This window comes from Lithobates pipiens, unplaced genomic scaffold, assembly GCF_037356315.1.
Source record: "Lithobates pipiens isolate NorthernLeopardFrog02 unplaced genomic scaffold, aLitPip1_a1.2 Scaffold_8, whole genome shotgun sequence".
NCBI lineage: Eukaryota > Metazoa > Chordata > Amphibia > Anura > Ranidae > Lithobates > Lithobates pipiens.
Genome location: NW_027507903.1, coordinates 4,026,612 through 4,052,849, shown reverse-complemented (window position 1 = coordinate 4,052,849; position 26,238 = coordinate 4,026,612). Strand labels below are relative to the sequence as shown.

The 26,238-nt window shown below is 44.5% G+C and overlaps 1 protein-coding gene across 1 annotated transcript in view; it reads left to right on the top strand.

Annotated features, from left to right (window-relative positions):
* ADAMTS7 (ADAM metallopeptidase with thrombospondin type 1 motif 7) overlaps positions 1 to 26,238 on the top strand; it is a 240,528-nt gene that overhangs the window by 105,674 nt on the left and 108,616 nt on the right. The window contains exons 10-11 of the mRNA XM_077472765.1: positions 2,606 to 2,698; positions 10,623 to 10,768. Coding sequence (XP_077328891.1) covers positions 2,606 to 2,698; positions 10,623 to 10,768 — 239 coding nt within the window. The remainder of the gene's footprint in view (positions 1 to 2,605; positions 2,699 to 10,622; positions 10,769 to 26,238) is intronic.

Below are 26,238 nucleotides of genomic sequence, written 5' to 3'. Positions count from 1 at the left end.
CTGGGACAGGTAAGTGTCCAATTATTAAAAGTCAGCAGCTGCAGTATTTGTAGCTGCTGACTTTTAAAGTGGGTTGCCCCCTAAAAAAAAAATGAGTCCATTCACACAGGGGCAACACGACTTCCAGCGAGACTTTGGGAGGCAACTTGGACACGACTTGAGTATGAATCACAGCGCGACTTGAGGCAACTTACAAGACAACTTGAAGCTGCCTCCAGGACAGGGGACTTTTCCAGTGGCCAATCACATAATAATCAGCTCTGTGGGGGGGAGGGGTTTGCCTAGAAAACTATTTTTACTTCCTGGAAAGTTGCTTCAGTTAAAGCGGGAGTCCGCCGGGACTCCGCGTTTTTTTTTTTTTTTTTTAAAAGCCAGCAGCTACAAATACTGCAGCTGCTGACTTTTAAAATAGTGACACTTACCTGTCCAGCGCGCCCGCGATGTCGGCACCGGAAGCCGATCTCTAGAACGTCTCTCGGGTCCTGCCGCCACCATCTTGGGTATGGGAATCAGGAAATGGAGCCTTTCGGCTTCATTTCCCGGTTCCCTACTGCGCATGCGCGAGTCGCGCTGCACAATAAGGACGGTCCCAGCTGCCTCTGGGATCTGTGTGTTTCCCAGCAGGCAGCGGGGCACTTGCGGAAAGGGGCGGGCACTTGCAGAAAGGGGCGTAATCTACGCCCCTTTCCGCAGAGAGCTATCCCGGAAGTGGGTGCAGATACCTGTACTGTACAGGTATCTGCACCCCCCTCCCCCCTGAAAGGTGCCAATTGTGGCACCAGAGGGGGGAGGGTTCCGATGAGCGGAAGGTCCACTTTAGGGTGGACCTCCGCTTTAAGACAGGGGATCCGACTTGGAGGCGACTTCCATTGAAATCAATGGGTACAAGTTGCCTAGAAGTCTGATTGAAGTAGTACAGGAACCTTTTCTGAAGTCGGAGCGACTTCAGTAGTGTGCATTAAGACGGCTCTCATTCACTTACATTGATTTTATCATGTTGTGTGATTTTAGGCAACTTTGGACGACTTCAAGTCGGATCCAAAGTTGCCCCTGTGTGAATGGACTCTAAAAGTAATGCATTCTGTACAGTCATGGCCATGGATGTGTGCAAGGCATCCTATTATGAACAATGATTTACTGAAATCACGTTCATGTTTTTTTTTTCTACGTGTTTCGCCGTATGGCTTCTTCAGGAAAGAACTCGAGAATTAATTGAATAACGAGACCTATGATTCAACAACTTTTAATTGTGCAACAAAAATAAAGAGACTACAAATTAATATAACAAATACAAATAAATTGCATCTTATATATATATATATATATATATATATATATATATATATATATATATATATATATATATATAAATGACTGCACTTCAGTGAAGGGCTAAACACATTCCTCAAACAGAAACCACAGGGCCCTACCTTATGTTGTGAGTCTAACGGCCCGAACAAAAATGGATCCAGAATCTGGCGGATTCTATTTTGCACTTAGAATCCATTTTTGTTTGGGCCTTTAGACACAAGAAAGTTAATTGAAAGAAAGATCGATCTGCCCAATTTGAGCTACAAAATTAGCGCCAAAACTTTTTTGAGCTTCAGGCGACTTGGAGGGCAGATGATAGACATCTCCATAGAGAATCATTGATTTTTTTTTTTTTTTTTCCCCTCGCTGACCATTTTGGAGCTTCTAGCTTCAATACGCTCAGGTGGGAATGAGATCTTAGCCCTTGTACACACGGAAAATCCGACGGGAAAATGTCCGACTGGACCGCGTTCTCGGATAATCCGACCGTGTGTGGGCTCCATCGGACTTTTTTCGTTGGAATTTCTGACCAACAAAGTTTGAGAGCTGGATATAAAATTTTCCGACAACACGATCGACAAAGTCCGATCGTTTGTAGAGAATTTCCGATCGGACAAAGTGCCACGCATGCTTAGATCAAATTACGAGAGACCAAAGCTATTGGCTACTAGCCTCTACACCAGGGATATGCAATTAGCGGACCTCCAGCTGTTGCAGAACTACAAATCCCATGAGGCATAGCAAGACTCTGACAGCCACAAGCATGACACCCAGAGGCAGAGGCATGATGGGACTTGTAGTTTTGCAACAGCTGGAGGTCCGCTAATTGCAGATCCCTGCTCTACGTAGTCCTGTCGTACGCAACGAACGTCACCACGTTCCGAAACGATCGGATTTTCCCGACAACTTTGTCCGACCGTGTGTATGCAACACCAGTTTCGGACAAAATCAGTCGGAAAAAATCAGACGGATTTTGTGGTCGGAATTTCGTATAAGGGCTTACAGGAAGTCGAATCACAGTAGCAAAAAAAAAAAAAAAGGAATTTGGAGGATTAAAGGAGGGTGAGAGTAATAGAAGACACTTTTTTTTTTGAGTTTAGAATATATACTGGAATATATATTTTTTAAACCAGGGTTTAGAGTCACTTTAGAAATGTTAAATATTGGTCTATATGAGTTTGATGTCGGTACAGCTACATTACATGTACTGACAGTTTAATATTTAAGTTATTCTGTATAATCGGTTCATTAAACTTTATTTGAACTATTGATTTCCTCTTCATTTCCATTACAGAATGTATGTAACTCGCTGTGGTGCTCTGTTGGCACCACGTGTCATTCCAAGCTTGATGCTGCAGTGGATGGAACTACCTGCGGTGAAAACAAGGTATGTACTAAGGGAAAATGTACAAAGCCCAGAATCCCAGAACCTATACACAGCTCTGAGACATTCCAATTTTTTTTTTTTTTTTTTAAGTTTTAGTCCAAAACGAACAGCTTCACGTAAACAAGTTATTAACCACTTCCCGACCGGCGCACGCCGATGTACAACGGTAGAATGGCACGGGCAGGCATATTGGCGTACAGGTACGTCCAGTTTTAAATGCCGCCCTGCCATCACAAATGCTCACGTGCCGGTCAGGACCCCAGTGAGTCCAGTCGTGGGTCCCGCGGACTCGATCACCGTGGGCATACCCGCGATCGTCTCACGGGGCGGCTGAACGGGGAGATGCCGTTGTAAACAGCATCTCCCCGTTCTGCCTAGCAACTAGTGACGCTGATCTCTGCTCCATGTGATTGGAGCAGAGATCAGTGTTCACTAAAACAAAGCCCAGCCCCCCCACAGTTAGTAACACGCCCCTAGGAACACTTAACCCCAACACTGCCACCCCCTGGTTAACACCGTCACTGCCAATGTCATTTACACAGGAATCACTGCATTTGTATAGCACTGATTGCTGTATAAATGACAATGGTCCCAAAAATGTGTCAAAAATGTCTGACGTGTCCGCCATAATGTCGCAGTCACAATAAAAATCGCTGATCGCCGCCATTACTAGTAAAAAAAAAAAAATATTAATAAAAATGCCATAAAACTATCCCCTATTTTGTAAACGCTATAACTTTTGCGCAAACCAATCAATAATCGCTTATTGCGATTTTTTTTTTACCAAAAATATGTAGAAGAATACGTATCGGCCTAAACTGAGGGAAAGAAATGTTTTTTTTATATATTTTGGGGGATATTTATTATAACAAAAAGTAAAAAATAATGCGTTTTTTTTTAAAATTGTCGCTCTATTTTTGTTTATAGCGGAAAAAATAAAAACCGCAGGGGTGATCAAATACCACCAACAGAAAGCTCTATTTGTGGGAAAAAAAGGATGTCAATTTTGTTTGGGAGCCACGTCGCACGACCGCGCAATTGTCAGTTAAAGCGACGCAGTGCTGAATTGCAAAAAGTGGTCTGGTCTCAAGCCAGCAAAATGGTCCGGGGCTGAAAGTGGTTAAATTATCAATGAAAATTCAGGGAAGCAGTCGCATTGAAAGCTGTTAGTGGCAAATGCTGGGGTAGGAATTTTAACCACTACGAGAGTTCTACTGAAAGTAATGCAAAAGCGGGCAAAACTTTATTACCGAGCATAGGCCGCTCACGCTTCACGTGTTGGAAGAGTATCTCTTCCTCGATACCGAGGGGTCTCTAAACTGTCTAAGCAAAGGGCCAGTTTACTGTCCTTCAGAGTTTACAAGTGCCGGACAGTGGTCTGTAAGAGTCAAAAAGGTCCCGACATCAGTAGGAAAAATCAACGCCCCATTGTTTTTTTCAGTGGGAGTAATTGTGCCCTGTTATTGGGTCCCATTGTTGGTGTCATCACGAATGTCATTTTGTTCCATTGTTGGTGTCATTGTAAGGCATTGTGCCCCATTGTTGGTGTCTTTGGGAGGAATTGTGTCCCATCGTTGGTGTCATTGGGCCCCATAATTTTTGGTGTCATTGTGAGGAATTGTGTCCCATCGTTGGTGTCATTGGGAGAAATTATGTCCCATCGTTGATGTCATTGGTCCCCATTGTTGGTGTCATTGGGCCCCATTGTTGGTGTCAGTAGGAGAAATTTTGTCCCATGGTTGGTGTAATTGAGATAAACTGTGCCCCATTTTTGGTGTCATTGTGAGGAATTGTGTCCCATCGTTGGTGTCATTGTGAGGAACTGTGCCCCATCGTTGGTGTCATTGGGAGGCATTGTGCCCCATTGTTGGTGTGATTGTGAGGTATCGTGTCCCATCGTTTGTGTCATTGGGCCCCATTGTTGGTGTAATTTGGAAGAATTGTGTCCCATCACTGATGCCATTGGGAGGAATTGTGTCCCATCGTTGGTGTCATTGGGAGGAATTGTGTCCCATTATTGATGTCATTGGGCCACATTGTTGGTGTCATTGGGCCCCATTGTTGGTGTTAGTAGGAGAAAGTTTGCCCCATGGTTGGTGTAATTGAGAGAAATGGTGCCCCATTGTTGGTGTCATTGGGAGGAACTGTGCCCCATTGTTGGTGTCATTGGGAGGCATTGTGCTTCATTGTTGGTGTCATTGTGAGGTATCGTGTCCCATCGTTAGTGTCATTGGGCCCCATTGTTTGTGTCATTGGGCCCCATTGTTGGTGTAATTTGGAAGAATTGTGCCCCATCACTGATGCTATTGGGAGGAATTGTATCCCATCGTTGGTGTCATTGGGAGGAATTGTGTCCCATCAATGATGTCATTGTGCCCCATTGTTGGTGTCATTGGGCCCCATTCTTGGTGTCAGTAGGAGAAATTTTGCCCCATGGTTGGTGTAATTGAGAGAAACTGTGCCCCATTGTTGGTGTCATTGTGAGGAATTGTGCCCCATTGTTGGTGTCATTGTGAGGAATTGTGCCCCATTGTTGGTGTCATTCTGAGGTATCTTGCCCCATCGTTGGTGTCGGGAGGAATTGTTCCCCATTGTTGGTGTCATTGGAAGGGATTGTGTCCCATGGTTGGTGTCATTGGGAGGAATTGTGTCCCATCATTGATGTCATTGGCCCCATTGTTGATGTCAGTAGAAGAAATTTTGCCCCATGGTTGGTGTAATTGAGAGAAGCTGTACCCCATTGTTGGTGTCATTCTGAGGAATTGTGCCCCATTGTTGGTGTTATTGTGAGGTATCGCGCCCCATCGTTGGTGTCATTGGGAGGAATTGTGCCCCATTGTGGGTGTCATTGGGAGAGATTGTGTCCCATGGTTGGTGTCATTGGGCCCCATCATTTGTGTCTTTGGGCTCCATTGTTGGTGTCATTGGGAAGAATTGTACCCCATCACTGATGTCATTGGGAGGAATTGTGCCCCATCGTAGGTGTTATTGGGAGGAATTGTGTCCCATCAATTGAGTCATTGGGCCCAATTGTTGGTGTCAGTAGGAGAAATTATGCCCCATTGTTGGTATCAGTGGATGAAATAGTGCCCCAAGGGCCAGATAAAAGCAAGCAAAGGGTCCCATCTGTCCCCCGGGCTGCAGTCTGCAGACCACTGCTCTATACAAAAGTACCACTCAGCATAGTCTCCATTACAGGAAATGCATTTGTGCCATCTTGGAATCCAACTCTTGAATCCTCTATGAAAATATCCAGGGGTGCACTGCTGTACCCACTTCTTCACAGCCACTTTCACCTTGTGGGTGCCATCAAATTGTTGTCCCCAACGACTGTCCTCCATTGGATTAAACACGTTGAAGTCATAGGGTGCTAAATCTGGGCTGTACGGTAGACAAAGAACCACCGACCAGCCAAATTAGCCGATTGGCTGATTATTTGGTGAAATTGTGTGTGTGTGTGTGTGTGTGTGTGTGTGTGTGTGTGTGTGGTGTCACACATTGTCACAGTGAATGTGGATCGTTGTCAGATTCTTGTTGGTCTCTTCCTCAGAATGGCTTCTCTAAGCTTCTTAAGTGTCTCAATGTACCGCTCCCTGGTCGCGGTATTGGCCACGTTTCAGAAAATCAAGGAGAACGATGACCTCGTCATCCCAAAAAAAACAGTCACCTTGACTTCCTGTGCTGATCGCTGGCTCTTGAACTTCTTAGGCCTTGGGGAAGAGGTGTGACCCCATTCCATGGACCGAGTCTTCATTTCTGGATCATTTGGACCAAGTCTTCATTTCTGGATCATTTGGACCAAGTCTTCATTTCTGGATCATTTGGACCGAGTCTTCATTTCTGGATCATTTGGACCAAGTCTTCATTTCTGGATCATTTGGACTGAGTCTTCATTTCTGGATCATTTGGACCAAGTCTTCATTTCTGGATCATTTGGACCGAGTCTTCATTTCTGGTTAATTTGAACCGAGTCTTCATTTCTGGATCATTTGGACCAAGTCTTCATTTCTGGATCATTTGGACCGAGTCTTCATTTCTGGATCATTTGGACCGAGTCTTCATTTCTGAATCATTTGGACCGAGTCTTCATTTCTGGATCATTTGGACCGAGTCTTCATTTCTGGATCATTTGGACCGAGTCTTCATTTCTGGATCATTTGGACCGAGTCTTCATTTCTGGATCATTTGGACCGAGTCTTCATTTCTGGATCATTTGGACAGAGTCTTCATTTCTGGATCATTTGGACCGAGTCTTCATTTCTGGATCATTTGGACCGAGTCTTCATTTCTGGATCATTTGGACCAAGTCTTCATTTCGATCATTTGGACCGAGTCTTCATTTCTGGATCATTTGGACCGAGTCTTCATTTCTGGATCATTTGGACCGAGTCTTCATTTCTGGATCATTTGGACAGAGTCTTCATTTCTGGATCATTTGGACCGAGTCTTCATTTCTGGATCATTTGGACCGAGTCTTCATTTCTGGATCATTTGGACCGAGTCTTCATTTCTGGATCATTTGGACCAAGTCTTCATTTCTGGATCATTTGGACCAAGTCTTCATTTCTGGATCATTTGGACCGAGTCTTCATTTCTGGATCATTTGGACCAAGTCTTCATTTCTGGATCATTTGGACCAAGTCTTCATTTCTGGATCATTTGGACCAAGTCTTCATTTCTGGATCATTTGGACTGAGTCTTCATTTCTGGATCATAAAGAAACGCCCACGTTTATCCCCCCCCCCCCCCCCCCCCATCAGCAGACGTGTCTTTGTTGGCTTCAAATGCTTCCAGCAGATCAGAACAGACTTCCACCCTTCTCTCCAACAAATCTGGTGTCACCTGCCGAGGTACCAACTTTGCAGATATATCGCGATACCCGAAGTCTTCCACCATCTTCTGTATGACCACAGCCCCTTTGTGTCAGCAAGCTCACAAATTGCGATGCATCGTTCTGCGTAAATCGATTAGTCTACTCGCTGATGATTCGTGGCACAGTTGATTGTCTCCCACTGCATGGCTTGGCTTCAATGTTAGTTTCAACTTCTTCATCCAACAATGATGTCATCTCAATGATGTCATCTCTGCAAACATTCTGTGGATGTCAGACAGCCTACACCCCTCCTTCATCAAGAACTCAGTGACGGCACGTTGCTTCTGCTTGGAATCCATTTATTGACCTGCAATGAAAAAGAAGAAGAGTTAGCCCCCGTACACACACGGTCGGAGAATCCGTCGGAATGTGTCCTATCGGACCGTGTTGTCGGATAATCCGTCGGACCAAATTTTCAAACTTGCTGGAAATATTTTCCGACAAACTGGTCCGATCGGACATACTCTGATCATGTGTAGAGAATTCCGATCGGACAAAGTGCCACGCATGCTCAGATCAAATTCCTACACCAAAGCTATTGGCTACTAGCCTGAACGTAGTCCCATCGTAACGAAATAACGTCATCACGTCCTGAAAGATCGTGTGTATGCAACAGTTTCGGACACAATCTGACGGACAAAATCCGACGGATTTGGTTGGCAGAATGTCCGACCGTGTGTACGGGGGCTTACTGTAGAGCAATGCCACGTACACACGTTCGCACATCCCGACAACAAAATCTGTGGGATTTTTTGCGACGGAAGTTGGCTCAAACTTGTCTTGCATACACACGGTCAGACAATGTTTTTTGGAAATTTGGAACGTCAAGAACGCGGTGGCGTGCGACAAGCCGAGAAATTTGAAGTTCAATAGCCGGTGCGGCTCTTCTGCTTGATTCCGAGCATGCGTGGAACTTTGTGCGTCGGAATTGTGTGCACGCGATCGGAATTTACAACAACGGATTTTGTTGTCGGAAAATTGGAGATCCAGATCTCAAATTTTGTGTGTCGGAAATTCAGATGGAAAATGTCCGATGGAGCCTACACACGGTCGGAAATTTCCGACAAAAAGATCCCGCCGGAAAATCCGACCGCGTGTACGCGGCAGAAGACTTATGCCCCGTACACACACAGTCGGACAGTCCGACCACAAAATCCATCAGATTTTTTTCCGACGGGTTTTGGCCGAAACTTGTGTTGCATACACATGGTCGCACAAAGTTGGTCGGAATTTCCGATCGTTCTGAACGAGGTGATGTCAAACACGTACGTCGGGACAGTAGCCAATAGCTTTCGTCTCTTAGTTTATTCTGAGCATGCGTGGCACTTTGTCCGCCGGAATTGTCTACACACGATCGGAATTTAAACAATCGGATTTTGTTGTCGGAAAATTTTAGATCCTGCTCTCAAACTTTGTGTGTCAAAAAATTCAGACGGAAAAAGTCCAATGGAGCCCATACACGATTGGATTTTCCGACAACAAGATCCGATCGCACATTTTCCGTCGGAAAATCCGACCGTGTGTATGGGGCATTACTCAACCAACCTATGCAAGTTAATAAAAAAGTTATGCCCACTTTTGTATTACTTTTGGTACAGGCCTAGAAGTTTACTGGGGAATGTTTATTTTATTGTGCGCAGTGTAATAAACTAAAAAGGTCTGAGGGTTTATTACTCCTTTAACTGCTTCCCAATCGGGCCTATTGTAATATGACGTCCTCCAAAGAACAAGCCTCGCACGCGCCCTACAAGCCTTGCTACGGGGGGGGATCTGTCACCCGCTGTGTCCATCAGACCCAGCAGATGACAGATCACTATACCGGGCCAGTACCATGTGATTGCTGTGACCAATCACAGCAGATCACATGGCAATTGTACACAATGGATGGCTTCCATTCATAGCCAGCCATTGTATATTATTGTGTTGCTAGCTGCGATTGGTCACAGTGATCACTTGGTACAGACAGGGCCAATCACAGCCCATCTGTACCATGTGATTAGCTGTGGCCAATCACAGCTAATCACAGCATTGCACACTTGATGAATGGATTCATCCACATCAAATGGTTGCCTATAACAGTGATTACCACTGTTATAAGCAATCGTAGTGTAAAAAAAAAAAAAATCCTGTTCACCTCCCCAGAGTAGTACAGTGTTACTATAGTTACTATGGTAACACTGTACCGCCCTGGTCACAGTATGTAAAAAAAAAAAAATCGTTAACAAAAATATAATAAAAAACAAGTGGAAAAAATGTTTTATTTTATTTCTACATACTGTCATCAGTCAATGTCCCTGATCACCGCCACATCAGTTATATGATAATGCTGCACTGCACTGGTGACAGTATGTAAAAAATAAATAAAAATACTGTGAAAAAAAAATAAAATCTCTTAATTTTCCATATTTTCCAAAAAATTGTGACAAAAAAATTACAACTTAAAAAAACTCACCATGCCTCTTACTAAATACCCTGGACTGTCTAATTTCCAAAAAAAGGGGTCATTTGGTGTATATTTGTACTGTCCTGACATTTTTGGGCCTCAAGAAATTAGATTGGCCGTCAGGACAATTTCAGATATACAGTATCCCATAGTTTGTGGACTTTCTCACTTTCCTCCAGAATAAATAATTTACACTGATTTGGGCTATTTTCGCCCCCCAAAATTTAGCAGAATAAATTTTGGCCTAAATTTATAAAGAATGATTATTTGCGAAATTTTATAAGAAAAAGTGTTTTTGTTTATTTTTTTCAAAAAGTTAAATTTTTTCCAGTTTATTTAGCAAAAAATAAAAAAAACTCAGTAGTGATTAAATACCCCCAAAAGAAAGCTCTATTTGTGTGAAAACAATGATAAAAATTTAATTTGGGTACAGTATTGCATGACCGCGCAATTGTCATTCAAAGTGCGACAGCGCTGAAAGATGAAAATTGGCCTGGGCAGGAAGGGGGTGAAAAGTGTCCGGTATTGAAGTGGTTAATTTTGTGGAAAGTAACCGTTTTCACTGGTTGCGACATCATTGGTCTAATTTTTGTGTGGTTGCCTTGCAGTGGTGTTTTGGTGGTGACTGTGTGCCTGTCGGTCATCGTCCCGCTGCGGTGGATGGGTTATGGGGTTCCTGGAGCTCGTGGTCTTCGTGTACGCGTACCTGTGGAGCTGGAATTCAGAGTGCAGAGCGGCACTGCAGCAACCCAACGTATGTATATATCAGTATTGGCTTCTCTGCTATTATTATTTTCTTGCGCTTTGACTAATCAATATTTGCATGATGTATTGATTATTTTAATGAATCTGATATAGTGGTCATCAGTGGATGTTCATGGGCTGGATTGTTCATTTATGTTTTCTTGGAAATCCTAAAGATGAGATCGCTGGTCTGTCCAGTTCTTCTATCTCTTGCCAATCAGTCTTGTTTTCTCTGAGGCCTTATGTGGAGGCTAAGGTGGCTAAAGTAGGCCAGAATCCAAGAATATGAGGGCTGTGCCGAAAGTAATGCTAAAGTGGGCATAACTTTTTCACATGTTGGTAGAGTAACTCTTCCTCTATAGCAAGGGTGTCAAATTCAATTAATTGTGGGTCGCGTCATCAGTATGGTTGCCCTCAATTGGTTGGTTGTATCTGGGGTGTGATACGTACAGAGTGCAGGGTTCAGGAGTGCATTACATACAGAGTGCAGATTTCAGGAGTGCATTCCGTACAGAGTGCCGGGTTTGTACTACTTACAGGGCGCAGGGTTCAGGAGTGCACTAAGTACAGATTGCAGGGTTAAGGAGTGCGCTACGTACAGAGTGCAGAGTTAAGGAGTGCACTATATACAGAATGCAGGGTTCAGGAGTGCACTAGGTACTGAGTGCAGGGTTCAGGAGTGCACTACGTACAGTGTGCAGGGTTCAGGAGTGCACTACGTACAGTGTGCAGGGTTCAGGAGTGCACTACATACAGTGTGCAGGGTTCAGGAGTGCGCTACTTACAGAGTGCAGAGTTCAGGAGTGCATTACATACAGAGTGGAGATTTCAGGTGGGCATTCCGTATGAGTGCAGGGTTTTGGGGTGCACTATGTACAGAGTGCAGGGTTCAGGAGTGTGCTACATACAGAGTGCAGAGTTTAGGGGTGCACTACATACAGAGTGCAGAGTTTAGGGGTGCACTACGTACAGAGTGCAGAGTTTAGGGGTGCACTACGTACAGAGTGCAGAGTTTAGGGGTGCACTACGTACAGAGTGCAGGGTTTAGGGGTGCACTACGTACAGAGTGCAGGGTTCAGGAGTGCAGTACATACAGAGTGGGGATTTCAGGTGGGCATTCTGTACAAAGTGCAGGGTTTGGGGTGCACTATTTACAGAGTGCAGAGTTCAGGAGTGCGCTACATACAGAGTGCAGGGTTCAGGGGTGCGCTACATACAGAGTGCAGGGTTTAGGGGTGCACTATGTACAGAGTGCAGAGTTTAGGGGTGCACTACGTACAGAGTGCAGAGTTTAGGGGTGCACTACGTACAGAGTGCAGAGTTTAGGGGTGCACTATGTATAGAGTGCAGAGTTTAGGGGTGCACTATGTATAGAGTGCAGAGTTTAGGGGTGCACTACATACTGAGTGCAGGGTTCACGGTTGCACTACAAACAGAGTGTAGGGTTCAGGAGTGCAGTACATACAGAGTGGAGATTTCAGATGGGCATTCTGTACAAAGTGCAAGGTTTGGGGGTGCACTACGTAGAGAGTGCAGGGTTCAGGAGTGTGCTACATACAGAGTGCAGAATTCAGGAGTGCAGAGTGCAGGGTTTGTGGGTGCACTACTTACAGAGTGCTGAGTTCAGGAGTGCATTCCATACAGAGTGCAGGGTTCAGGAGTGCATTCCATACAGAGTGCAGGGTTTGTGGGTGCACTACTTACAGAGTGCTGAGTTCAGGTGCTTTCTATATACAGAGAGCAGAGTTCAGAGGTGCGTTTGTGTACAGTTCAGGACTTTGGGGTACGTTATGCACAGTGTGCAGCCCCAACCCCCCTTCCCCTTCCCAAAAGCTTCCACACATTTCTACTCTCTCCTACCTGGCCTGGTTCTAGTGTAGTACCTTCCTGGCTTCCATGCTCTGCCTCACCTTGCAGGGAGATTGTTCTCTCTCTCAGATTCTGGAGATCTGTCCCGCGGTTCCCCGCCTGTGAGTACATGCAGAAATTTGATAGATCCGGAAACTGCTGAGAGAAAAGCTGCAGAAGGCTTCAGTGTTCACACGTGACAGCAGGCAGCGGGAATGAAGGGATAGAAAGCCGGGGAGGGGGAGGGTGGCGGAATGGAGCTCCACCACGTTCCCGGCTGCATAACTGGTTGTGAGAGCCACATGACAAGGCCTGGTGGGTTGCACTCATGGACCTTGTGTTTAAAATATGTGCTCTATAATAACTCTTCCTCTATATTAACTCCTTTTTTTTCATTGCAGGTAAATAACGGATTCCAAGCAGAAGCAATGTGCCGTCACTGAGTTCTTGATGAAGGAGGGGTGCAGGCTGTCCAACATCCACAGAAGGCTCCATAATGTTTATGGTGATGACACCATTGAAAAGAGTCACCAATGACAAGATGTTGCTCTTCTCAATGATGTCATCCTCTGTAGTCTTCTGTGGATGTCGGACATCATCAATGTGCCCCTCCTTCATCAAGAACTCATTGAAGGCACATTGCTTCTGCTTGGAGTCCATTATTTACCTGCAATGATAAAGAAGAAGAGGAGTTACTATAGAGGAAGAGATAATATAGAGGAAGAGATACTATAGAGTAGTGATTCTCAACTAGGCTTCCTCCAGAGGTTGTAGGGGTTCCTTCAGCATTGGGCCATTTCTGCCTCTCAGATAAGTTCCCACTGACACCATTGATCTTTTTAGCTATCTGTAAGGTGGTAATTCTTCCCAATGACCACAAGTGTAAGGACCATTCTTCCCAATGACCATCACACTAATGTATCATGAGTTGTAAATATCACATTTTTAGCAGGGGGTTCCCCAAAACTGGAGAACTATTTCAAGGGTTCCTCTGTGTTGAAAAGGTTGAGAAAGGCTGCTATAGGGGAAGAGTTACAATAGATGAAGAGTTACTATAGAGGAAGAGTTACTATAGAGGAAGAGTTACTATAGAGGAAGAGTTACTATAGAGGAAGAGTTACTATAGAGGAAGAGATACTATAGAGGAAGAGATACTATAGAGGAAGAGTTACAATAGAGGAAGAGTTACTATAGAGGAAGCGTTACTATAGAGGATGAGTTACAATAGAGGATGAGTTACAATAGAGGATGAGTTACAATAGAGGATGAGTTACAATAGAGGATGGGTTACAATAGAGGATGGGTTACAATAGAGGATGGGTTACAATAGAGGATGAGATACTATAGAGGATGAGATACTATAGAGGAAGAGATACAATAGAGGATGAGTTACAATAGAGGATGAGTTACAATAGAGGATGAGTTACAATAGAGGATGAGTTACAATAGAGGATGAGTTACAATAGAGGAAGAGTTACTATAGAGGATGAGTTACAATAGAGGATGAGTTACAATAGAGGATGGGTTACAATAGAGGATGGGTTACAATAGAGGATGAGTTACTATAGAGGATGAGATACTATAGAGGAAGAGATACAATAGAGGATGAGTTACAATAGAGGATGAGTTACAATAGAGGATGAGTTACAATAGAGGATGAGTTACAATAGAGGAAGAGTTACTATAGAGGATGAGTTACAATAGAGGATGAGTTACAATAGAGGATGAGTTACAATAGAGGATGAGTTACAATAGAGGATGAGATACTATAGAGGATGAGATACTATAGAGGAAGAGATACTATAGAGCAGGGATATGCAATTAGCAGACCTCCAGCTGTTGCAAAACTACAAGTCCCATCATGTCTCTGCCTCTGGGTGTCATGCTTGTGGCTGTCAGAATCTTGCTATGCCTCATGGGAGTTGTAGTTCTGCAACAGCTGGAGGTCCGCTAATTGCATATCCCTGCTATAGAGGAAGAGTTACTATAGAGGAAGCATTATTATAGAGGAAGAGATACTATAGAGCAGTGATGGCAAACCTTGGCACCCCAGATGTTTTGGAACTACATTTCCCAAGATGCTCAACTACACTGCAGAGAACTTGAGCATCATGGGAAATGTAGTTCCAAAACATCTGGGGTGCCAAGGTTCGCCATCACTGCTATAGAGGAAGAGTTACTATAGAGGAAGAGTTACTATAGAGGAAGAGTTACTATAGAGGAAGAGATACTATAGAGGAAGAGTTACTCTACCAACATGTGGCATTCAAATGACCTTTGTAAAGGACAAAGAACAAAGATGCTATGCCCATTTTTGCTTTACTCTCAGTACAGCCGTCAGGTGTGAGGGCTTGTTCACACTTGCATTGGTCTCGGAAGAGCGATCTGTATACATCATAAACCAAAGGTATCAGGAAATGTTGCTCGCTCATAACTGATGTTTGTAATGCGAGTATGTACGTTTAGTAAGTAGTGTGTCTGAGGCCAAAATCAGCAGTGACCCAGTCAGGACCTGAGGTGATACCTTATATAGCTAAGGCTCTATGGCCACAAGCGTCAACCCCATGAGGACCGGTGTGTCGGATTCCTCCAGCTCTACCAAACATCGGTGGATCCAGGAGATGTCATCTAAGCCTTTGTTTGATCTGACGTTTTTATGGTGCTGCACATGTTATGACATTTGGCCATTTTTTGGCTTGACATTTTGGTTGAGAGCTGCCAGAAACCATGAAATCAGACCGAGACAGAAGTACAGTTAAATCACACTTGTTTAATAATAAAAGTAAAAAGAACAAACGTAGTCAAAACATAGCCAAAGTTCAGGAACCGGAACAGATAGTCAGACAAGCCAAATGTCAAGGAGCCAGAGATGAGCGTAGTAAAGCAGCAAGCAGGATCTGGAGCCAGAAGGGATGTCAGCCAAGCAAGTCTTTTAACAGGAATGCAGGAGATAGTCTCTGTGATGTTGACCAAGGTGAAGGCAGAGATCCTCTAGGCTGGACGCTTTAAGTAGGCAGGACTGATGAGCAGGATCATCAACAGCTGAGTAACTGTGGAGAGATAGGAGCTGGCAATTAGACGACAGCTGAGTGGCCAGCTCAGAGAAGGAAGGGCTGAGCCCAGCCCTGACAATAGCCCAAGCAACTGTAACAGATATCATTCAAGGCATGCCTTTTTTTTTTTTTTTTTTTTTTTTGGGAAGCGGTTTAGTTTTGCTTTAAAGTGGTTGTAAACCCTTCCATATACGTACCCAGAAAAGTGACTGGCCTCAGGTGATACAGATAATAAAAAAATCTTCCTACATAAGTTGTACCTGTTTTATCTGCAGTTTTCTCTTCTCTGCAGCTATTCAAAGTTCAGAATTTACACAGCTTCTCTGAGCTTTCAGTAAGCAGGGGGCAGGGAGCTGAAGGTACACACTACAGAGCTTAAAGTGTTCCTAAGCCCACAATAGTAAAATCAGTCTGTATATGCAGAAAAGCATGCTTGTTATACTCACTGTGGGGTTAATCCTCTGCATTTTGTAAAAAGGGCTGTTTGATCCTGTTTTCTCTGATCCTCCCCTTCTTCCATAGCCCCCAATCTATCTGCTGATAGTACAGAGCCTTGGGGGGGGGGGCCCTCTGCACATGCTCAGTTTGATGTGTATTGCTTTTTTTTTTCTTGGGAGGGTGCATGTGATCAGCATAGGACCAATCAGCACTGTCCAGACAGAGGGACAGGGGTCCTGCAGCCTCACAGGACAGTCAGAAATCTCCTCCTACAAGCTTTATCCAGACGCTAATAGAACTCACAAGACTGCTATATACAGTGGAACCTTGGTTAACAAACGTATTGAAACACGAGTGTTGAAAACAACGAGCAGAATCCAAGCTAATGTGGTGTGCAGTACCGCATTTGGCCAGATGTGTGGGGGCGCCGAAATGGTTTGGAGCCCTTTGGAAATACTCGGAAACACTCGGAAATATTCAGTTTCCAAGTGTTTCTGAGTCTTTCCGAGGGTTTCCGAGTTCAGCCGAGCTGTCCCTGAGTATTTCCGAGGCTCTCCGGCGCCGTCCCCCACACCTCTGGCCACATGCGGTATTGCATGCAATAGAAGCCAATGCGGAACTAATTATCTCCATTTCCATTGACTTCTATGGGGGAAACTCGCTTTGATATGCGTAATCCTTTGGATTACAAGCATTCTCCTGGTTTATGCTCATAATCCGAGGTTCCACTGTACTGCTGACGAGAAAAGGTATTTAGCAGTTTATATTTATTAAAATAATTGCATTTCCATGTTCTGTGTACTGTGGGAGACCAGATATGGTCAGGGCCGCTGATAGAAATCATGGGGCCCCATACAGCCTACCTGACGGGGCCCCCTTCAGCTCCACCCTGGGCCCCGCCCCTGGTCCCTCCTTTAGCCCCACCCCTGGCCCCTCCCTAATGCCATTGGCAGCATGGGTGGCACTGTCTGCAGCACATTATGGCATTGGCAGCATGGGTGGCACCGTCTGCAGCATATTATGGCATTGGCAGCATGGGTGGCACCATCTGCAGCACATTATGGCATTGGCGGCACAGGTGACACTGTCTGAAGCACATTACGAGATCAGTGTCATGGGTGGCACTGTCTCTGCAGGCAGCACATGCGTTATGGGCCATAAAACATGTGCTACCTGCAGACAGTGCCACCCATGCCGCCAATGCCATACTGTGCTGCAGACAGTGCCACCCATAACGCCAATGCCATAAAGCATGTGCTACCTGCTGACAGTGCCACCCATGCTGCCAATGCCATATTGTGCTGCAGACAGTGTCACCCATGCAGCCAATGACATAATGCCATTGTCAGCATGGGTGACACTGTCTCTGCAGGCAGCAAATGCGTTAACGTCATGGGTGGCACTGTCTGCAGCACATTACGGCATTGGTGGCATGGGTGGCACTGTCTCTGCAGGCAGCCCATAACGCATGTGCTACCTGCAGACAGTGCCACCCATGCCATTAATGCCATAATGTATAGATGCTTCTGCAGTAGTAGTAGATCTTGAAGCCCCCCCCCCAAGCAAGCACACACCTTTGTAATTGTTAGCCGGGCCCAAGGAGTCACTTCTTCCCTGATCCTGGTGCTGCCTGGACCGGAGTGTGCACAAACAATTACAGTCAGGTGGGATGCCGATGGCAGCTGCTTCTTTTTTGTCCTCTGCTGCCGCTGCTCGTCTGAGTCGCCGCCTCACCGCTACTTCTCTCACGCGGAAAGAGGAATAGCTCAGCAGCGCCAGGGGGACGGCACTAGCCAGCTGAGCCAGCATGAGGAGATGAGGAGCAGGCGCGGTAGAGATTCTTCCGCGCCCGAAATAGAAAAAATAGTCCCTCCCCTGCCGCCACCTTTTCTCTACATAGCTATCAGTAAAGAAAAAAAAAATGTAAAAAAATAAACCGGGGGGGATGGGGTTAGTTGTTGGTATTTAGGACTATGATCGGTCATTGCTGGGGGATTTTTTTTTTTAATGACTTATCTGTTCAGGTTGCCCGGGCCCCCCTGCTGGCCGGGCCCGGTACAACAGGGCCAGTTGTACTGGCCTATCAGCGGCCCTGGATATGGTGACTGCAGGCTCCTGGGTTTAGCAACACTTTAATGAGAGCTGATTGGATGGAAGGGACATCCCTCTTTCTCTTCACACAGCAACAGAGCTGAGGCTTCTAGTCACAGGCTGCGTGTGCCAGAGCTCCCTCCCCTCTGTCACCTTTTTACCTCTTGGTGTCAGGAAAACTTGTCAGAAGTGACTCCGGCTGATAGCAGAGGAAGGAGGCAGCAGACAGAAATGACACTCAGTGCTTTGGACTGAGGCAAGCAAACACCATAGAGGGATGTGCTTTGTTTAGATTTCATGTCTGAGTTTTACAACTACTTTACTTTTCTTTTATTATTTCATAATTATTTTATTATTATGTTGCACTACTGGAGCTGTTATATAAAAATGAAGAAAGAAAAAAAGCAGAGGAGTTATCCATAGACGTCAGTAAGATGCCAAATATCTGTCCCACTGCACAATGGAAAAAAACAAGAAGCTGTTTTTTTTTTTTTTTTTTTTTTTTATTATTTTTATATAACTGGACAACACATTTCTTGAGTTGTGATTTAGTATTTGTTGCTTATGTCAGCATGTGTCTCTTCAGGAAAAATCCCCGTTCTTTAGCTTTTTGTCCTGATTGCCTGTGCCAAGTCTGGCTGTATCCAGCCATTGGTGCCAATTCTGTGTAACTCGAGACTCCGCTCCGCGCACGCCCCTCAGCTGCACCGTATTTTTTATTTTGGAATGCCGTCAGCTGAAAAAGAAAACTGGAAACTCCTTAAGTAGCTCTCATTCTTTCAATGCGCCCGTCAAGGACTCAGTCCAAACAAAACTGATATTTCGGGATTCTGTAGATGCTGCAGAAGGGTTAACGTTAACCACGTCCCATCCGGGCCAATCCTGGCACTTCGCTCCTACATGTAAAAACTAGGGCTGTTACTGATTAAAGCGGAGGTCCACCCTAAAGTGGACCTTCCGCTCATCGGAACCCTCCCCCCCTCCGGCGCCACAATTGGCACCTTTCAGGGGGGAGGGGGGTGCAGATACCTGTACAGTACAGGTATCTGCACCCACTTCCGGGATAGCTCTCTGTGGAAAGGGGCGTATATTACGCCCCTTTCCGCAAGTGCCCGCCCCTTTCCGCAAGTGCCCCGCTGCCTGCTGGGAAACACACAGATCCCAGAGGCAGCGGGGACCGTCCTTATTGCGCAGCGCGGCTCGCGCATGCGCAGTAGGGAACCCGGGAAATGAAGCCGAAAGGCTCCATTTCCTGATTCCCATACCCAAGATGGCGGCGGCAGCATCCGAGAGACGATCTACAGATCGGCATCGGGTGCCGACATCGCGGGCGCGCTGGACAGGTAAGTGTCACTATTTTAAAAGTCAGCAGCTGCAGTATTTGTAGCTGCTGGCTTTTAAAAAAAAAAAAAACGCGGAGTCCCGGCGGACTCCCGCTTTAAAATTTTCGTGTTCGATTAGTCGATTTTTTTTTTAAAATCGATTAATCGACTTATTTCGATTAATTATAAACGCACATACAGATCCAACTACTTTTAGCTCATCTCCTTGCATTGCAGCTCTGCATTAGTCAGTGGTAAATGTGGTATACACTATATACAATCACCCGACACTAGTTCGTTTCCACAATCCATGACTTAACTTCACAGTCCACACAAATACGTTTTAAATTCAAACTCTAGCACTGACACAAGTCATTTTTTTTCCACAGTAGCGTGACAATCCCTCCACCTCCGGTCTCACTAATCACTCTCCCCTTATGGCATGGACCCCTGTGCACACAGGTGGTCATGCAAGCGGGTATCAAAAGGGTTAACACGGACCATAAACTTCTCTCACGTCTCCTTAGATCTCAGCAAGGACGCCGGGTCATGGGTGGAAAGAAAAGATCGAAGTGCTCACCGCTTAAAGCGGAGGTCCACCCTAAAGTGGACCTTCCGCTCATTGGAATCCTCCCCCCCTCCGGCGCCACAATTGGCACCTTTCAGGGGGAGGGGGGGGTGCAGATACCTGTACAGTACAGGTATCTGCACCCACTTCCCGGCGTAGATTCTGCAGAAGGTACGCCCCTTTCCGCAGAATCTACGCCCCTTTCCGAAAGTCCCCCGCTGCCTGCTGGGAAACACACGGATCCCAGAGATAGCGGGGACAATCCTTATTGCGCAGCGCGACTCGCGCATGCGCAGTAGGGAACCGGGAAATGAAGCCGAAAGGCTCCACTTCCTGATTCCCATACCCAAGATGGCGGCGGCAGCACCAGAGAGACGATCGAGAGATCGGCTTCGGGTCCCGAAAACCGCGGGCGCGCTGGGCGGGTAAGTGTCACTATTTTAAAAGTCAGCAGCTGCAGTATTTGTAGCTGCTGGCTTTAAAAAAAAAAAAAAAAAAAAAACGGACTCCCGGCGGACTCCCGCTTTAAGTATAAGATTTCATTTTTGTGTTCAAAACACAAACTACTCACATAAAGATGATAAAAACACAGCATGCAAAGCCGACAATTGTGTTAGTTCCGTAGGGCAGCAGCGGGTGACATCGTGCGTAGCTCCTCCCCCCCCATACGCATTACGTTCAATCAGAACTTTGACGTCACCGGACTCCTCCCCCATTCCCTTCGTTAGCAGACGGAGGCACATAAGGAAGGGGGGAGGAGTCCGGTGACGTTGAGGTCCGCGACATCACCGGATCGCAGACGGAACTCCCTGAAGACCCGGAAGCCGGCGGAGAGGTGAGTACCGATCAAAAGAATTAATCGAGGAATTCATCTTTAATTTCCACAGCCATAGTAAAAATCATAATTTTTTTTTTTCTAGGAAATTACTCAGAACCCCCAAACATTATCTGCTTTTTTATTTTTTTATTTTTTTTAGCAAAGACCCTAGGGAATGAAATGGTGGTCGTTGCAACTTTTTATGTCACACGGTATTTGCGCAGTGATTTTTCAAGCGCGTTTTTTTTTTTTTGGGTAGTTTTGACGCATTGTTGTGGAGACGGGTGGGGGGGGGGCATCTTCCCCCCCACTCATCTCCATGTCAGGGAGAGGATCCGATCGCCTCCGCCGCTACCAAGGGCTCCAGCAAGCGGCGGAGGGCACCGGAGCGCGGCGGGAGGGGGCCCCTGCCGCCACCGATAAAAGTGATCTTCCAGTGAATCCGCCGCAGAGACCACTTTTATCTTGAAGCGGACAGCCCAATGAAGAAGAGGATACGGAGGTGGCGGTAGCTAGCTGCTGCCATAACAACTATACTCCTCTTCAAAGTACCGCCGTATAACGACGGTGGGCGGTCCGGAAGTGGTTTTAAAGCCAGAAAAAAAATGAATTGTGCATTTTTCAATAAAAATTCTTTAATGATTTAAAAAAAAAAATGAATTGTGCATTTTTCAATAAAAATTCTTTAATGATTTAAAAAAAAAAAAATGAATTGTGCATTTTTCAATAAAAATTCTTTAATGATTTAAAAAAAAAAAAATGAATTGTGCATTTTTCAATAAAAATTCTTTAATGATTTAAAAAAAAAAAATGAATTGTGCATTTTTCAATAAAAATTCTTTAATGATTTAAAAAAAAAAAAATGAATTGTGCATTTTTCAATAAAAATTCTTTAATGATTTAAAAAAAAAAAAATGAATTGTGCATTTTTCAATAAAAATTCTTTAATGATTTAAAAAAAAAAATGAATTGTGCATTTTTCAATAAAAATTCTTTAATGATTTAAAAAAAAAAAAATGAATTGTGCATTTTTCAATAAAAATTCTTTAATGATTTAAAAAAAAAAATGAATTGTGCATTTTTCAATAAAAATTCTTTAATGATTTAAAAAAAAAAAAAAAATGAATTGTGCATTTTTCAATAAAAATTCTTTAATGATTAAAAAAAAAAAAAAAAATGAATTGTGCGTTTTTCAATAAAAATTCTTTAATGATTAAAAAAAAAAAAAAATGAATTGTGCATTTTTCAATAAAAATTCTTTAATGATTTAAAAAAAAAAAAAAATGAATTGTGCGTTTTTCAATAAAAATTCTTTAATGATTAAAAAAAAAAAAAATGAATTGTGCATTAATTACCTTAGGCTAGGTTCAGTACCTGTCTGTAGAATGTGCAAAATTGTCTGCTTTTCTGACACGCACAGAAACACGCTTCCCTTTTAGCAGACGTGTGGTTGTGCCATTGTTTGTTAATGCCCCCCCCCCCCCACCGCCATACACACATCTGCAAATGTGAGCATTTTTTTGTGCACCAAACCACATGGTGTCGGGGGAGGGGGGGATTTTGCAGAGTGGCTGACCTCCTGTGTTCAGAATGCAGCAGGGCAACCACTCCCTGGAAGCACCACCGCGGTAGTGGTATCGACTACAGTGATTTGCAACTTGCAGGGACATCAACCAGGTATGGTATCTCACAAAAGTAAGTACACCCCTCACTCACATTTCTGTAAATATTTTCTTCTCTCTTTTCATGTGACAACACTGAAGAAATGACACTTGTCTACAATGTAAAGTAGTGAGTGTACAGCTTGTATAACAGTGTAAATTTCCTGTCCCCTCAAAATAACTCAACACACAGCCATTAATGTCTAAACCGCTGGCAACAAAAGTCAGTACACCCCTAAGTGAAAATGTCCAAATTGGGCCCAAAGTGTCAATATTTTGTGCGGCCTCCATTATTTTCCAGCACTGCCTTAAAGTGATTGTAAACCCTAATAAAAAAAATAATCCAAAAACAAAAAAAAACCTGCAAGACAAAAGGCATAATGAGCTGCAGTGGCTGACATCGCTCCCGGTGGGGTTACTTCCAGGTATCGCGGGCTCCGGCGCTGTGATTGGCCGGAGCTGTGATGAAGTCAGGAGCCGCCGGTAACGGCACAGTCTAACTGGAGCGGCGGTACAGACGTGCCTTTGCTTCAGTTTGCTTAAATGCGCATGTGCCGACGTCACCGCGCAGGTTTAGGAGATATCCAGTACTACTGGTGAGCCAAATTATAGTCTTGCCTGTAGTAAAAAGGATTTACAACCACTTTAACCCTCTTGGGCATGGAGTTCACCAGAGCTTCACAGGTGGAATCTTCTTTCTCTCCTCCATGACGACATCACGGAGCTGGTGGATGTTGGAGACCTTGCGCTCCTCCACCTTCCATTTGAGGATGTCCCACAGATGATCAATAGGGTTTAGGTCTGGAGACATGCTTGGCCAGTCCATCACCTTTACCCTCAGCTTCTTTAGCAAGGCAGTGGTCACCTTGGAGGTGTGTTTGGGGTGGTTATCATGTTGGAATACTGCCCTGCGGTCCAGTCTCTGAAGGGAGGGGGTCATGCTCTGCTTCAGTATGTCACAGTACATGTTGGCATTCATGGTCCCCCCAATGATCTGTAGCCCCCCAGTGCCGGCAGCACTCATGCAGCCCCAGACCATGACACTCCCACCACCATGCTTGACTGTAGACAAGACACACTTGTCTTTGTCCTCCTCACCTGGTTGCCCCCACACACGCTTGTCACCATCTGACACCAAATACGTTTATCTTGGTCTCATCAGACCACAGGACATGGTTCCAGTAATCCATGTCCTTAGTCTGCTTTTCTTCAGCAAACTGTTTGTGGTCTTTCTTGTGCATCATCTTTAGAAGAGGCTTCCTTCTGGGATGACAGTCATGCAGACCAATTTGATGCAGCGTGCGGCGTATGGTCTGAGCACTGACAGGCTGACCCCCCACCCCTACAACCTCTGCAGCAATGCAGGCAGCACTCATATGTCTATTTCCCAAAGACAACCTCTGGATATGACACTGAGCACGTGACCTCAACTTCTTTGGTGGACCATGGTGAGGCCTGTTCTGAGTGGAGCCTGTCCTGTTATACCGCTGTATGGTCTTGGCCACCGTGCTGCAGCTCAGTTTCAGGGTCTTGGCAATCTTCTTATAGCCTAGGCCAGTGATGGCGAACCTTGCCACTCCAGATGTTTTGGAACTACATTTCCCATGATGCTCAACTATGCTGTAGAGTGGATGAGCATCATGGGAAATGTAGTTCCAAAACATCTGGGGTGCCAAGGTTCGTCATCACTGGCCTAGGCCATCCTTATGTAGAGCAACAATTCTTTTTTTTCAGATCTTTAGAGAGTTCTTTGCCATGAGCTGCCATGTTAAACTTCCAGTGACCAGTATGAGAGAGTGAGAGTGATAACTCCAAATTTGACACACCTGCTCCCCCATTCACACCTGAGACCTTGTAACACTAACGAGTCACATGACACCGGGGAGGGAAAATAGCTAATTGGGCCCAATTTGGACATTTTCACTTAGGCTGCTTTCACACTGGGGCGAGAGCAGCGTCGGCTGTAAAGCGCCGCTATTTTTAGCGGCGCTTTACCGTCGTTTTAGCGGCGGTGCGCGGGCGCTAGCGGGGTGGTTTTAACCCCCGCTAGCGGCCGAAAAGGGGTTAAACCCGCCCGCAAAGCGCCGCTGCAGCGGCGCTTTGCCGGCGGTATTGCCGCGGTGTCCCATTGATTTCAAAGGGTAGCAGCGGTATAGGAGCGGTGAATACACCGCTCCTTCACCGCTGCAAAGATGCGGCTGGCAGGACTTTTTTTACCGTCCTGCCAGCGCATCGCTCCAGTGTGAAAGCCCTCCGGCTTTCACACTGGAGTTAAAGGGGCCGGTTTTTTTCAGGCGTTACACAGGCGCTATTTTTAGCGCTGTAACGCCTGAATACCGCCCCAGTGTGAAAGCAGCCTTAGGGGTGTACTGACTTTTGTTGGCAGCGGTTTAGACATTAATGGCCATGTGGTGAGTTATTTTGAGGGGACAGGAAAGTTACACTGTTATACAAGCTGTACACTCACTACTTTACATTGTAGACAAGTGTCATTTCTTCAGTGTTGTCACATGAAAAGATAGAAGAAAAGATTTACAGAAATGTGAGGGGTGTACTTACTTTTGTGAAATACTGTAAATGACAATGGTCCCAAAATAGTGTCAAAAGTGACCGATGTGTCCGCCATAATGTTGCAGTCATGATAAAAATCGCAACCATTACTAATAAAAAAATAAATAAATAAATAAAAATGCCATAAAACTATACCCAATTTTGTAGACGCTATAACTTTTGCGCAAACCAATCAATATACACTTATTGCGATTTTTTTTTTTTTTTTTAACCAAAAATATGTAGAAGAATACATATCGGCCTAAACTGAGAAAGAATTTTTTTTTTTCATATATTTTTGGGGATATTTACAACAACTCAACAATTAAAAAAAAAAAAAAAGCAATATTGTGTACTTTTTGCTACAAAAAGTACACAATATTGCTTTTTTTTTTTTTTTAATTGTTGCTCTTTTTTATTTATAAGAAACAAAGTGTTGCGCTAAAAAATAATGACTAAAACATAAATATGTGTGAACCCAAATAGCATATGTGAATATACAGTTAACAACACACCACATAAATCATGTTCATACTAATTGCATGTGCATATATACATGGAGACCTATGCAAAATATACATATATTAGAGTCCTTTGAAGAATCATAAGATAGTCCTTCAAAAAAGCCAATCAAAGGTCCCTTTGGAGTCCTCCCGACGCGTTTCGTCCTTTTAGACGTCGTCTGCCATAAACTAGCCCCTATTTTGTAGATGCTATAACTTTTGCGCAAACCAATCAATATACGGTTATTGAGATTTTTCTCAGTTTAGGCCGATATGTATTCTTCTACATATTTTTGGTAAAAAAAAAATTTACCAAAAATATGTAGAAGAATACATATCGGCCTAAACTGAGAAAAAAAATTTTTTTTAAATATATTTTTGGGAGAGAAAAGGTAAAAAATATAGCTTTTTTTTTTTCAAAATTGTCGCTCTTTTTTTGTTTATAGCGCAAAAAATAAAAACCTCAGAGGTGATCAAATACCACCAAAAGAAAGCTCTATTTGTGGAGAAAAAAAAAAAAGAGGACGTCAATTTTGTTTTGGGTGCAACGTGGCACGACGCGCGCAATTGTCAGTTAAAGCGACGCAGCGCCGTATCGCAAAAAGTGCTCTGGTCAGGAAGGGGGGAGG